The sequence below is a fragment of the Mandrillus leucophaeus genome, unplaced genomic scaffold (assembly GCF_000951045.1).
Source record: "Mandrillus leucophaeus isolate KB7577 unplaced genomic scaffold, Mleu.le_1.0 Scaffold73, whole genome shotgun sequence".
Taxonomy (NCBI): domain Eukaryota; kingdom Metazoa; phylum Chordata; class Mammalia; order Primates; family Cercopithecidae; genus Mandrillus; species Mandrillus leucophaeus.
The window spans coordinates 5,222,099-5,238,008 of record NW_012107919.1 but is presented as its reverse complement, the minus strand read 5'-3'; the positions used below and the strand labels follow the sequence as shown (position 1 = coordinate 5,238,008).

The 15,910-nt window shown below is 36.9% G+C and overlaps 1 protein-coding gene across 1 annotated transcript in view; it reads right to left on the bottom strand.

Moving 5' to 3' along the window:
- The window catches only part of LOC105528742, a 180,858-nt gene that overhangs the window by 48,073 nt on the left and 116,875 nt on the right, over window positions 1–15,910 (bottom strand). The window contains exon 5 of the mRNA XM_011965615.1: window positions 1,499–1,600. Within this exon, the coding sequence (XP_011821005.1) occupies window positions 1,499–1,600 (102 nt within the window). The remainder of the gene's footprint in view (window positions 1–1,498; window positions 1,601–15,910) is intronic.

Genomic DNA, 15,910 nt, shown 5'->3' with positions numbered 1-15,910 from the left:
GTCATTGGTTAGGGCTTTGTTGTAGCAACCAAAAACTGTGATAATCTTCGCCCATTTATCTTTAAAGCTATCATCACCAGGCCTTTATAGGATAATATAGGATAAGAATTTGTTCAAGAATCTGAAAAGAATGTGAAACATCTTAGGCTAGTGGGCTAGTGATTGAGACACGTGTCCACACAAGGGAGCGGTGGTCCTTGGGTGGTGTAACAAGGGCTCTCCCAAAGAGCTTTATAATGCCCCTAGTTAATGTTTTTGCCCCAGATTTCTTGCATACAGAATCACAGCACAGCTCAATTTCAGTGTGCTGTAAGTCAATACAAAAAGTTTCTATAGAATAATATCTTCCTTTATTTTATTTATTTATTTATTTTTTTTGAGATAGCATCTCACTCTGTCGCCCAGGCTGGAGTGCAGTGGTGTGATCTCAGCTAAATGCAACCTCGGCATCCCAGGCTCAAGTGATTCCCGCACCTCACCCCCGAGTAGCTGGGACTACAGGCATGTGCCACCATGCCAGGCTAATTTTAAAATTTTTTGTAGAGATGGGGTTTTGCCATGTTGCCCAAGCTGGTAAAATATTCTAACATAAAAAGTCGGGGAGACAGGTGAAAATCCTATGAAGGCCTTTGTGTCATGGTGATTTGTATAATCAGGTATGTTATGGTAAAAAGAAACCAGTCAAGGTTCTGGATCTTTCTCTCTCTAATCATAGTATTTCTTCCTCTCTTCCAGGTCCAGCTAATGATCCAATGACAGCATCCCAATTCACATACAACTTTTTTGATTGGTTGTAAAAGCCAGGTAATGGATACCACCAGGAGAGTTAAGTCTGAGGGTGCTGAACTGAAGGGAGAAAAAGGGAGCAAGTTACAGAGCAAAGGCAAGGCAAGAGAGCCCAAAACACTGGTGTGTGCTCGGGTGCATAACCCCAATTTGTAAACAACAGGCTGTTCAGTGTCCTTTTATGCAAGACAAAGACCCAAAATAAAGACCCTGAACATGTTGGTTTTGCCTGAGAAACATCCCAATTGTCTGGAAAACAGGAAAAGGTAAGAGTGCCTATGATGTAAGCAAAACTAGCTGTACTTGCTCTTAATGAGCAGGGGAGAAGACCAAGGCTGCATGTTAATTACTCAGAATCTAGGGTTTAGAAATACCCTAGATCCAGGGCATACTCTCCACTGAATATAGCACTTTTTTAAAAGTGTAAACAAGAGGGAAATCCTGATGTATCAAAACCAGGGCCAAGCATAGACAGATTCCAAATATAAGCATGAAAAAGATTAAGAAACTGTTAGGTATGGAGTTTAGGAGTTAACACTATACTAATGCTGAAAGCCTAAGAAATTCAGAAGTCAATCTTTGCAATATCATTCTTTACAGATCAACAAACCATTGATCTTCTGCAAACAACTTTAAGATGTAATTGTCTAAATTAGTTGCAATTAACTTGCAAGACACTTTAAAGTCATAAGTAAACTGTCAGTAAACTTACTCTTTCCATCATATGGTCAGTCTGAATTGGGCTATCAGATCCCAGATCTTTTTTCCTGATACCAACAGAGATCTCTCCAGTGTTTTTACCATTTTCAAATACCTGAAAAATAAACACATTCAAAAATAAAAATAAATACATGCACACATACATACATATATTCATACACACATAGATAAATTTAGGTAGTCGTCCTTTTTCTTGGCATCGTGTCAACTGAAAATTGTGCACACGGGAATTGTGCAAAGCAAGGACTGACTGTATAAATACACATGAGTAGGTAACTGGCAGAGGAAATCAACAGCACTAAAAGAAAAGAAAGGCTCCTGCTTCTCCTTTTGGTTTCAGTGTCTAATTTGACTGGCACATCCTACAATCTTATAATAGAAGAAAATGTGGACATTAAAGGAGGAATCACTGACCACAGTGGATGCTTAAATGAAGCAAGTGTCAAAAAAAAAGTCAATAGCAATCTCACTAGCTCATTTTATTCTTCATAAAGCCACAAATAATGTGAGGAATATTTATCTTTCGTTTATACTTAAATACATCAGCGTTCAGCTCATCTTCTGGCTCACTAAAAGGAAATTTAACCTGACAGATTTATTGCATAACAGTATGATGAAAGTCATCCATTTTAAGTGCACATATCCAACAAGTTGTTGAGAACAGAGATAAAATTCATAATATTGCATTATGTAACACTCGCTGGGGAAAAAAAAATGCTAGCAAACATTCTGGTCAAAAGGATCTGAATAAACCAGTCCCGACAGGATGGCTTCACTAGAGTGAACACCACCCCTCCGACCACGCGGAGGATCCATGTGGGATGTGCCATTCACCAGGCAAGAAAGGAAGCAGCTGAGACGGACCTGATGAATAATTTAACTCCCTGCTTTTTATTTTTTTTTCTCAAAAGTTCTTTTCTTCCCTCTCTGATATGCCCATCACATCATCAGAGCCATTTTATTTATTTCTAGTGCTATTTCCAGAGAAGATAATTTGGGAGAAATACTTATTTAAAAATGAAAAAGAAAACTACCTTTTTTACATTTTTGAGAAAGTTTTTGAAATGTATTTAATTAGTCTCAATCTGGTTTTAGAAATAATGTGTTTCAGTAACACTTCCTCAGCCTTTAGTCATAAATAAAGAAAAATAACAATAGTAATGTCAAGAATGGTAGGTTTCATTCCAGTCAGTGACATTCATTGAGCTACTGATAGTCCAGTCGAGACCCTAGAGCTTTCAGCCTTGGTGCACTGAGGATTATTTTTAAGTAATAATCCTGAGTAAAGATACAATTCTGAGTAAAAAACATCTCTCTACTTTTCCAAGGAACCTTGTAATCCCAACTTTTGCCTGCAAACCTATGGAAAATAATGTGGGAAAAGACTCTTACTGTAGCCATAATCTCTTCAGGGCTCAAAACTCTCAAGCAACAGAGAGATTTAGCAATGAAGGTCACAATTCTAGGTAGCATGTATTCTGCAAGGTTAGTGTTGACAAAAGCTCAGTTTGGAGAACTTATTGATGTTCCTTTGTCGAGACTTGCTAGACATGGAGTCAGAGTGCAGCAAATTATATTCTAGAAAATAGCAGTGCCAAGTGCTAACTGCTAACCTGAGAAAGCAGAGAGGTCTTGGTCAACACCTAACACCTTCATTAGCTCACTATTTTCTTCACTACTGATAATAAGGCTTCCCTTCTATGTCCAGAAAAGTGTTCTCGAAAATAAAAATAAAAATTGGCTATGACCTCTGTAAATCCTACAAGGGCATTTTAAAAAAGAGATGTTTTAGTGGTTATATAAAAGTTTAGATGCTTAAGTGAAGGGAGGCTGCCCTCACTAGTCATACATATAATGTGTTTTCACTGTGTGTCCAGAAACCGAAAAATTCTCCAAACTGAAATCTTATGAGATTCTGTTTTTCTTAAAGCTCAGCTCTAGTGTATAAGCTCTATATTAATATGCCTATTTTTAAAATGCAACATATATATACAAAAATATATTTATGTACTTATTCCTCCTTTGCCTGAGGAATATTTTTATTTCTCATATCCAACGTTTAAACAAAGATAGCTCTCTAAAGAGAGAGTTTCTATGATTGACTTAGCTATAGGAAAATAAAAAATAGTCTACCTTTATTTTCCTCCTGCCCAATTCTTGACTTAAGAAAAATCAGCTGCTGTATTGGCTTCCCAGTGGTTCTCTGCATGGCCTCACCTCCTTACAGCTCTAAAATTAAATTCTCACCCTTGGAGTGGGATGATGCAGAAAGCCAGCTAAGGCTAGCCTTGGGTCCCAAGGAATAAGGTCATAGAACCTAAAAAAATAATGATGCACATAGCAGCTAACAACTACTGAAGAAACATCTAGGAATAGGAATAAGTTACGTCTATGCCCTTAGTAACACAAAGTACAGAGTTTCAAGAGTGTTTTCTATTCACCACAGTCTTTTTACTTTCCTTCATGTCAATATTGACTTTTCTTAAGCTAAACTAAATTAGATTAACACTGAAGTTTCATTGCAATGTCAATTCATTCACTTGACAAATATTTATTGAGTGCCTACTATGTACCAAGCACTGTTCAGGAACTTAAAAAGCATCAGTGAACTAAGATTCCTGCTCTTAACATGTTTACCCTGTGCTGGACTAGAGGGAGAGGCCAACAATAAGCAATAAGCAGAACACAACAAATGAGTAAATCATATAGCATATTCAGGGTACACCTGGATCTTGTGAGACCTGAAGTTTATATAATTTGGTGGGTCTTCTTTAACAAAAACAATGCAAAACTACAAATGCAAAACTAGTTACGAAATACTCAGAATAAGAAAACAACTTACACAGATTTAAAAAGTTGACACATAGCAAAAACATTAAAAATTCAGAAAAAGTCACAAAATATTTTCATTAATTATCCAAAGCACATGTTTTTACTTCATTGTGTTTAATCACCTCTTCATATAGTAATTCTGTAACATTTTCTAAAGAGAGAACAGAAAGATAATCCAGCCTTATCTCTAGCATGGTTAATAAAAAAAAATTATTCTTGATTAGAAGTTTATTTTGGCATCACAACTTTATTGGTCATTTCATTAAAAGTTTTAGGCTTGATGCCATATTTTGGAAAACCTCAATCATATTTCTTTAAAATATGAGCTGTAAAATGTGGAAAAATATTCTACCAATTAATTGGCCCTGTTAATTTCACACCATGTTTCTCTTCCACCACCCACCCACATACATTGGTGCCAAGCACTCTAGTGCACCAATCAGAAAACAGTACACTATAAGGTCAACAGGCAGTAGCTGTCTTCCTGGAAGCTCTTTCCATACCAAAATGGCTAGTATTAACTGAGCTATATAAAGAAGTGACTGCAAAACACTAACTAGATTACACTACACCCAACTCAATGTATCCCTAATTCAATTTCTCCTTAGCCATACCTCAAAAATGTGTGCAGTCATTTCAAAATCATGTGGTACAAGAGAGGATATGAAAGAGAAGAAATTGAAGTGGAAAGAGACAATAGGTTTAACCAATTGTAGTTAAAATATATCACGTTTGCAAATTTTACAGGAATTATGCAGGGAAGGGGCCCTAAGCTTAAGTTTCATTAGCATCATGGTAAATGCACCCTGTGTGGGTTAGAAGGTGGTGCTATGTAAAGGAGAAAAAAATACAGCAGGGCAGGGTATACAGGCCTGGGATCAAGCAGTGTGATGGATATGCTGGTCATTATATGAATCGGGTGATCTGGATAAGCCTCAAAGAGAGAAAACATTTGAGCAAAGATTTAGAGGTAAAAGAGTTAGCCCAACAGACAACTAGGAGAAGAGTACTGCATGCAGAGGGAGCTGACAGAGCAATGAAGCAAGACAGGAGCACGCCCAGTATGTTCCAGGAATTGTAAGGAAGCTGGTGTGACTGGAGCGGAGTGGTGCAGAAAGAAAGTACATAAGAAATCAGAGAGGTAAGTGGTAGAGAATGAAATGGGGAATCATTGTCGAGTTTGGAATAATGTAGTAAAAGGATCTGACTTATTAACACATTTTAAAAAGGATCATTATGGCTGCTGCCTTGGAGTAGACTGTAGGAGGCAAAGCAATCCGAAGCCAGGATGACAGTGGCTCAAATCAGAGTATTAACAATTGACATGCTGAGAAACGGGCAGTTTCTGTCGTTCTGTCAGAGTTATGCTATTTGCTTCTTTGTTTATTAGCAGGACTGGGAAATAAAATTTGTAGGTAGGTTAATATTTCAGAAACATTATGTTTGCATTTATGGATGTAAATAAATCTATGTAAATATAACTGTTCACAGGGAGTATTTGTGAAGGCATAAAAATGTCAACAAAGTATTAAAAACATTTTATTGACTGTGAAGATTGTAGAGGCATTGACTTGAACTATATAGGGAAACTTAAACTATATAGGGAAAGCTGACCTGAATGGGCAGTTATGAGCCAATGTGGTTCTTTGATGAGCTTTCCTGTAATCACTTATGACATCTATTTAAGGACTTGTGCAAGGCCTGGTTCAGTACTATTATCTGGCCTTTAATGCTATAAGTCTGGTTAAGAACTAGCTGTGGGAGAACAGCAGGTTCCCAAACTCTCCATAACCACCGGGCAGACCACCCAGGAAGCTCTTCTGTGCGTGAGCAGAAGGCCAAACACCTAAGCTTCAAAATGCCTCAGGATGCAATGCTGTCAAGAGGCAATAATAGAAAAATGACACCGCAGTGTGTTGCCAAAGTTGGTTGGCCATACTGTAACAGGATTTATTACTAGAGGTCTGGTGAAGGAAAGGAATATAAAATAGCCATACAAAACTATCTGGCATATATCAGGTGAACATAATTAAACACATAATGAACATATAAGGTTAACTTACATGTTGTCTTGGACTGGGGACCCCTGAAACTGACTCTGAGACCAAGATTTGCCTGGAGGAAGTTTACTGTGAACTCTCTCAGGACCAACGTTGGTGAGGGAATGAGTGAAACAATGGGCAGATGGGCAAAGCAAGTTGAACTGTGACACAGTTGCAACAAATGCCTCTGGTGGGAGCTCTAGAACCGGGAAGGCACTTAAGGTAGTTCAGAATCAAGAAAAGGGAGACATGCCTTTGCATCTGTGTACCAACCAAATGTTGGATGCAGGCTGCCCCGAGGGTGGGAGCCTAATCTTGGGAGAAGCAGCTCCTTTACACTGAGGGCAATTATCTAAGAAGGATATAGCTGTGGCAGTGGGGGAGATGGGTATCTCAGTCCTGAGAGGGAATCTGGGCAGTGTGGCACAGCATCCACTCCACACACACACAGTAGGTCAGAGCGCAAGACACACTGTCACCTATATGAACTCAATACTCAAAGCAACTGGATTTTACAGGTGACTCTCAGAAAGGTTGAGTGACTTCACCAAGGTACATCTACTCATAAGGGGCAGGGAAATCTTTAGAATGCAAGTCCAATGACATTTTTAACTATAGATAATAAAATTTACTCTTATATCTAATATTAGAAGCTCTAATATATGAAAATTAAAATGAAAAATTTTAAAGGCATAGAAAAATATTACACAATTGAGTTATTACCTAAATCAAAGAACACAAAAATTAAAGTGAAATATTTTTATGTAAGCAGCTAATTAGCCATGAAAAAAATATTTATCCAACCAGAATTCAAAGTCACTTTCAAATACAGAAAATCACTTCTAACTCAATTAACATTATATGTACACTAAATAAAATACAGGAACTACTTTTTCCATTTTTATAGACTTGCAAGATGGTTTTTAGAATATCCATATTTTTGATATTTTTTCAAATATATTATATAGTATAAATCAAACAGTAAACTTGTCTAATTTTAATATTCAAAGTGATAATCACAAACAAAATATTAAAATTATGGAATTCTGGCAACAAAAATTTAATTAAAGATTCATATATTTATGCTATATACTATATAAGAAAATGTGTTTTAATGCCTAATACAGATATCTTTAAATATTATTTAACAAGTAAAGAGCCACTAAATTTTGTCCCAGGAAATGAAAATGCACTTAAGTGAAAACAAATTATATAATTCTTTTTTTTTTTTGAGACGGAGTTTTGCTCTTCCTGCCCAGGCTGGAGTGCAATGGCACGATCTCAGCTCACCACAACCTCCGCCTCCCAGGTTCAAGCGATTCCCCTGCCTCAGCCTCCAGCATAGCTGGGATTACAGGCATGCACCACCACCCTGGCTAATTTTGTATTTTTAGAAGAGACGGAGGTTTTCCATGTTGGTCAGGCTGGTCTTGCACTCCCGACCTCAGGTGATCCACCCGCCTCTGCCTCCCAAAGTGCTGGGATTACAGGCATGAGCCACAGCACCTGGCCAAATTATATAATTCTTAAACTTCATCAATCTAAATGGTAACTGTGCCAACAATCAAATTTTTTTTTAAGCCCAGAAAAGGTATACTGAAGAAAACAACTTTTTGGAAAGAGATATTTTAAAATTCCATTGTAAGCTACAGCAGAGCTCACCATTTTGAAGTATGTAAAGTAGGTGGCTGCCTATGGGGTAGGATTTTAGGAGTGAGCCCAAATACTCTAACCTCAAAATATCTCTCCCACCAACTTGCCGATACTTGAAATTTCAGTTAGAGATTCACTCCTTTGTCATAATTAAAGTGCCACAGCTGCATGAGGGGAAATCATATTCAGCCTCATTGGTTATTGATCCTCTAAGGCTGTGATTTTCAATCACAGCTTCCTGGGACCCCTCAGAGGTCTGGGGTAGGGCTGGGATTAGGGGGTTGGGTGACAGTGGTTTCATATGGGGAATCAGATCTGATGAGTGACTGTGTGGAAGCAGCCACTATCCTGGTTTCAAACAGGGTAGATCCTACTTTTATCTATTTTACGTAGTAGATTCCAAGAAAGAACTTCGATTTCAGAAAAGAAAAAAAAAAATTCTAAACTACTATCTTAGCTCAAAACAAAGTATGGCATGTCTTTTTCCTAAGAGCAAGTTTTGAACAAAGGGCGGTATTAACAGCCTGGGTTATCTGCCAGCCCTAATGGAGGGCTGGAGCGGAGGAAGGGCCAAAGGAGACCCCTGTAAAATGGCCCTCATCAGCTTCACAGTGACCCTGGGAGTGGGCCCACATTCCTTCCTTGTGAGTATCTAAAGTCACTTTCCACTGTTTCCTTATAGTATTTTTAAAAACACTCTTACCCCAGTTTTCTGTGACTACTGACAACATTTCCAAAATAAGGCGTATGTTTCTGCACACACACACACACACAAATCAATTTGTATCCAGTTGCAATTTTAAGTTCAATATATGAAAATGTTCAACACTTTCCAGAAGACAGTGGCAAAGGAAAATTGCTTACATGTCATGTCCTAAGCCAAGTAATTTCTATAAGCCCTTTATAAATGAGAATATCTCAAGAAGAATTACAACAAGGATTTCACATTGTCTAAATTAACTTAGTGCCTAAAATTATATTTAATTGGGATTAAAATATCAGGCATGTGGGTCCTGTCAGTAGCTATGATGTCTTTTGTAAAAAGAGCTTGGTAAATAAAGGTTTTTGGAGTTTCCTGGCACCAATATGTTTATTTTTATAGAAAGTCAGTGTTTTTTTGATGAGAAAAACATAGTCATGTGCCCCTCAAATTTTATTTTACTAGGAGAAATGAATATTGTAGGATTAAATATAAAGCAAATCATCAAACTTTCCCCAAATTATCAGCCTTAGAGATCATATTCTTACCCTTGGAAAGAGTATATGTTTTTACTGCCATTCAGTTTCATTTTTTTATATCGAATATGCCTGTAAACATAATTTTCCCCTAAAGTGAACGGATATCCTGAGAAACTAATAGCTGTACAAAATTTTACTATCTATAATAAAACATTCATACTTTAAGAAGTAATCCTTTTTTTTTTAATCATAAAACACTATCAAAACTAGGTAGAATCTTAAGTAGGTGTAAATACATCACTCCATTTTCACTTACTAGAAATTCTGCTCAAATAAAGAATTTATGCTCGATAACATTCATGGTGAGTCAGACTAACATAGATGTCAGTGGGTAATCCAGGGGACGGGAACATATGTAGGAAAGGAATCTCAGCAACTTGAGCATATCAAACACTCTGTGAAAAAGCTAATTGAGAGGTAAAAACAAATTAACTGCTATGGAGAAGGACAGTCTCCCTGAGAGAGGGTGTGTGCCTGCAACAGTAAGGTTCAGTGGTTACATTTAGTCCGAATAACTGCTGGGACAGTAATACAGCTCTGGCCTGTGGACTTTCCCCGCTGACTGCCCACCTGGCAATTCTCCGGGCACCTTCTAGGATGTCAGGCCTGCACAGGGAAAGCCTGTCTCATTACAACAGGCACTGCATGGGAGCTAATGCCCAGACCAATTGCTCTTCCCTGATTTTGATACAGACGCAGTTTTTCTCTTCAGCAGATCTTGAAAAGGAAGATTGTATCTTCCTACAGAGATTTACACCTGACTGCAGATGCCTGTCAGAAAATAGGCTAGTATGAATACACTGGCATTTTCCCCCCAAAATCCACAAGAAGGAGGAGAAGGAGGGGGACAATGAGGACAGGAGGAAGAAAAGGTGGTGGCAAGATGGAAAACAGGGCTGCAAAGAAGAGTCAAGAGATTTCAGCACCTGCCACTAATTAGCTATCACATGAGATGTGTAAAGTCTTCATAGGATCTCAGTTTCTTTACCTTTAAAATGGGTGGTCTAATATTGCCTACTATCGTAAAACCTACGTACGAAAATTGATCATCTTCATTACATTTTTGCCCAACCTTTAGTGAATGTTCTCGAAATCACAATAACCTTGAATATTACAATTTTGCTACTCTCACCACAATTCCTTTTCAAATGTTGGCATGTTTTACTATTTGTACCTAGGCCATATCCTAAATTTGTTTCCCATTGTTTATTCAAATAACTTAGGTGACATAACAGAGCATCCTAGGGGTTATAAATACATGTTTGGGAAAAGTGGTTAAATAAGAAAGACAAGGATCAAGAAATGTACAATGGAAATAATGTAATATGCACACAGAACAGTGAAAACACCAACCAAAAAAAATCTTGCCACATTTTCATGTGCAGCTGACCTCAGTTATCATTTAATTGTTCCATAGATTCCTAAATATTAAAATAAGCTTTCTATTAATACAAATAAATATTGGAAACTTTAAACTTTTTAAAAAATGACCACAAAATAGAAGGCAAATCTCAACTTCTGTCATGGTGCTTTTGTGCCACTCAAAGAATAAATTTAAGTGTTCAATGCATAGGAAAGTCACATATTTCCTGTTTCCAACCAAATTAGCCCATTTTCAAAATATGAAGAGGATAAAATATAAAATAATGGAATTGTAGTAAAAAGGTAAGAAGATGAACAGATTGGTTTTGCTAATCTGTTCATAGTGTTGTCATATTGTTTCTAATTGTATGAAAATAATCATGGCCTTGGGCCAAAAAGGTGTTCTATGTTTCTCTGCATCTTCCCACAGTTCCTAGTACAATGTCTTTTGGACAATGAGTATTTGATAATATGTGGATTTACTGGACTATTTATTTAAAATCTTCTTTCTTTCTTTCTGTCATTGGCAGAATAAAAATTGTTAGATGCATACAACCTGGATGATGAACTAGATGCTGCATGAAGACATCCTTTAAAAAGAAATCTCTGAATTATCCCTTTAACAAAGCTTAAATTTACTTACAATAGAAGATATAAAACAAACAATATAAAATAAACAATATAAAAATAGCCTAAAAATATCTCCAAATCAGAGTGCTATGAATCTTGTTATTATCCAGGTTACTAAATCCCACCATATTTCTCTTGCTCATGGTCAGAGTGGATTTAAGTGAAGGTAATGAAGACTAGAGACATTCTAGGTCCTAAGAGTTCTGGAAGTTGTCACAGGTGGAAGGGGAAGCTAGATACCAATCATAAAATACTTCTGTGTAAGTATTTCTGATTAGCTGCCTAAAAAAGACACAGAAGAAAGCCTGAATTGCCAACACTCCATCGATTTGTTACGATTTACTTTCTCATTCTAAATAAATATTCACTTTCAGACCTAATTTCAAAGAGAGCTCCCCACCCCAAGCTGGCTCCCAAACTTGACAAGCTCTAGGTTCCACAGAAACTGGATCTGCCTCTCCTGGCAGCAAATAGAAAACAACTCTCAGAGCATCACTGACCAATTGTGTGTGAAATGCACTAATTCCAGTGAAAGGATGTGCCTGTACTCATCTTCCTCTCATTCCCCCATGCTTTCCCCCACCTACTCACACATCACACATTCTTCTTGCTCATCAATTCTCTGTCACAATCACCCACCTTCCTACTAGCTTTTCCACTCACCATCCCCCTACAGATTTGCTAATACCCTTTCCTATCAATCCTTTCTTTCCTGCCCTCCCAGGGAAATGCTAACATTGCTGACATTTCTGTGGGAATGAAGAGGAGGAGGAGCTGCATGGAAAGAACAGGACTAGGAAGGCAGAAGTCACTGAGGCATGGCTCTAGCAGATGTTCTCAAAGAGACTGGGGATAGTGGCAGTGACAGGGAATAAGGGGTAAGAGAAAGTTTAGAATAGTAAGAAATTACTAACTTGTTGCCTGAAGGACTTTGTAGATGATGGTGCACATTGAGTGTAACCACTGATGGTAAAAACAGTAAGAAATTTCAACCTAAAAGGTGCTATAACTTGATGGCAGGAGAATGTACTGGAGTCCAAATACAAATAAACTGTGGTTGTGACTATATAGGACATACGAGTGCACATGAAAATGACGTGAAAGGTGACAATGATCATTAGGAGCAATGCAATTACAGGTGATACAACTCTTTCCTAAAATTCCTCAAATGGTGTCATGTTTCAATTTTTTTAAAACAAGGAAATTTCCCATGGCAGAAATGAGCATCCACACATAGGCTGTTCTCAGTTTTATATCTTATATGCCCATTTAATCTTGTCACTGTATTATGTCACATGATTGCAAAAATGGGAGTGAGGCAATATGGAACACAAAAATAGTGTCCTTTTAAGAGGTGATTTTCTAATGTTGAGACCGAACCAAAAGCTGCTATTGCTCACTGATCAGCGTAAGTCATGATAAGGATGAAAAGCTCAGTGAAGAGATTAAGAACACCATATACAATATGAAAAAGCAGCCCAGAGGATTTTGAATTGCACCCTGCCTCCAGCCCCTGGTTGAGACCACTGCTCTAGAAGATGATGTTGGCTATGGTATTTTGATTCTTGAAGTTGAGCTATGAGCTTACATATATATGTAACAGAGTGATGAAAATCACAAAATGAAGAAGATTAGAAAGATAATCATCCCCTTTCATTTTTTGTCAAATACTTTCTAAGATTAAAATGAACAGAAAACAGGAGAAATGCTTTACTAGAGCTATGTGAGTTATAGTAAGTTCAATTATAAATGGAAAATGTATTTGTTTATTGATAAGTCATTTAACACTCTATGATAGTACATGCCACAAGGTGGGATAAAGTTGTTCATAATCAGAAAAGATGTGGCCCTTGCCCACAGTGAATCAGAGTTAACTGAATTAGAGATGGTGTCCAAAGGAAGGTAGGCCATTCCATATACACCCATGGGAATTTAGAGGTTAGCTAGGTAAATGATATGAGTTGATTCTGGAACTAATGCAAGATGGTACACTGCGGCCTTTGTTTCATGTGTCTTCAGTTGGAATTAGCAAGTTCTCCCCACCTGAGAGGATATACAGCACTCCCAGCACCACCATCACAAATTCTAAGATATTTGTCACTCTCACAGTAAAATGATTTTACTGCTAGCCTTTCCTATTTTACTGATACAAAAGTATAGAGAAAAGTTTTAGCTAATTGGCAACTGGAATGAGAATTTCTTTGTGTGGTGCTATTGGTTAGGCTTAAAAAGCTGCTTTAGTAATCTTGCTATGATTGTCAGTCCTGCCTATACAATAAAATCATTCGAGAGCTTCTGAAAAAATGCTAGTGCTTGCACCACACCTGAAGATGTGCTGGTAAATGTTTAGCAGCCTGCTTAAGGAAGGGGGTGATTATTATAAATTCTGCTGATACAAGGACGACATAGCACATAATTTGCAGATAATAATAAAATATCTAATACTCTTTATTGTAAATTCCACATAGCCAATTCATTCTCAAAAGTGGTTTCACTGATTTTTGCCAAGTCTTGTATCCACATCCATTCTATGGTTGCAACTGAGAAATGAGTGTGGTTCTGACCTGAATGTTGATTAATATTTTCATCCACGTTGATAAGACAAAAATGAAACAAAGAAGACATATGTAGGACTGCTCTTGTTAATCAATGACAAGGGCAAGTTCTTTGCTGAATCAGATAATAGTTTTCATATACTGGAAGAATATTTCAATTTTTGTGCTATTCACAATGCAACACACAGAAATTTTGCACTTTTGAATTTAATCTGCATTGCGAATATTTTCTGTCACATACTTAAATCTAGACCACAGATCCACAAACTTTTCTTTAAAGGACCCAATAGTAAATACTTTAGATTTTTCAAGTCATATGGTCTCCACTCTGCTATAATATCAAAGTAGCCATAGACAATACACAAACATATAGGTGTCACTATATTTCATTAAAACTTTATTTACCAAAAAGAAAAACAGGCAGATTTGGCCCATAGTATGTGGTATTTCAACTCCCTAGTCTAGACAATCAATAAAACATGAAATCAAGCCCTCATTTATAGTATTTGCCAATTTCTATTTTATAACTATTCTGACCACAGTCAATTTTCAGATACAAGAAGCCATCACTGAAAATAAACTCAGGAAGAAACGTACGGTAGCACACACCATTATATAGTGTATATACATTAAACAAACACAATAGGTCTAAATAACTTCAAGAGAATAGGTAATAGTAAAATGTAATTTTAAAATTAGGAAGTGAAGTGTATGACCTATTTCACTGTAAATTTATATGATTTTTAAATAATGGCTATATAAAACAACTGGCTTACAAAATTCCTGAAAACTTAATCAGTGCCTGCAAGCTGGTAGAAGTTAGTCTTAGCGCAGGAAACCAATTAAGTCAAAATATCTGTGGATGGGAACATGGTATCTTAAAAACAAACAAACAAACACAACAACTCCAGAAGAATCTAACATGTAGCCAGGATTGAAAATCATTTTTCTAAGCCTGAGGATGGGGCTGATATCCAGGTTTCTTGAGATGTGGAAGAGGAACTTATTTTCTGAGAGAAGCTAGACATTGCAAAGGAGAAACCTGAGGGGAGAGGAAGCAGAAGCAAATGGAACTCAGTACTTTATAGGGAAAAAAAAATCATAAAAAGAGAATGCCTGGGATGTGGGAGAAAGAATTCTGGAGAAAAGACTAGGTTGACTAACCATCTTGGTTTGCTGGATGCAGGCTTTTTAGTGCTAAAATAAGGGAAGTCCTGGGAAACCACTAGAAAAATATATTTTTTAAAATTTTAACTAAATTAAATTTTAATTAAAATTAAAACTTAAGTAGCCATAAGTGACTAGTGGCTACTTTACTAGACAGCATAGTGAATCTAAAAAAACACAACAACATGGCTTCTTTGCATATGTAAATTTCCTCTTTTGTATGCTGGTATGGAAACTATTTTAAAGCACATTAAAAGGGAGTGAATAAGAGTAGTGAGAGAAGGCATCCTTGTCTTGTACCAGTTTTCAAGGTGAATGCTTCCAGCTTTCGCCCATTGAGTATGATATTGGCTGTGGGTGTGTCATAAATGGCTCCTATTATTTTGAGGTATGTTCCTTCAATACCTAGTTTATTGAGAGTTTTTAACATAAAGAGATGTTGAATTTTATCAAAGGCATTTTCTGTGTCTCTTGAGATAATCATGTGGTTTTTGTCTAGTTCTGTTTCTATGGTGAATTATGTTTATTGATTTGCATATGTTGAACCAGGCATACTCCCCAAAGTAATTTATACATTCAATTCTATTCTCATTAAATTACCACTGACGTTCTTCACAGAATTAGAAAAAACTATTTTAAAATTCATATGGAACCAAAAAAGAGCTTGTACACCCAGGACAATCCTAACTAAAAAAGAAGAAAGCTGGAGGCATCACGCTACCCAACTTCAAACTATACTACAAGGCTACAGTAACCAAAACAGCATGGTACATAAGAACAGCATGGTACATAAGAACAGCATGGTACATAAGAACAGACATGTAGACAAATGGAACAGAATACAGAACCCAGAAATAAGGCCACACACCTACAACTATCTGATCTTTGACAAACTTGACAAAAACAAGCAATGGGGAAAAGATT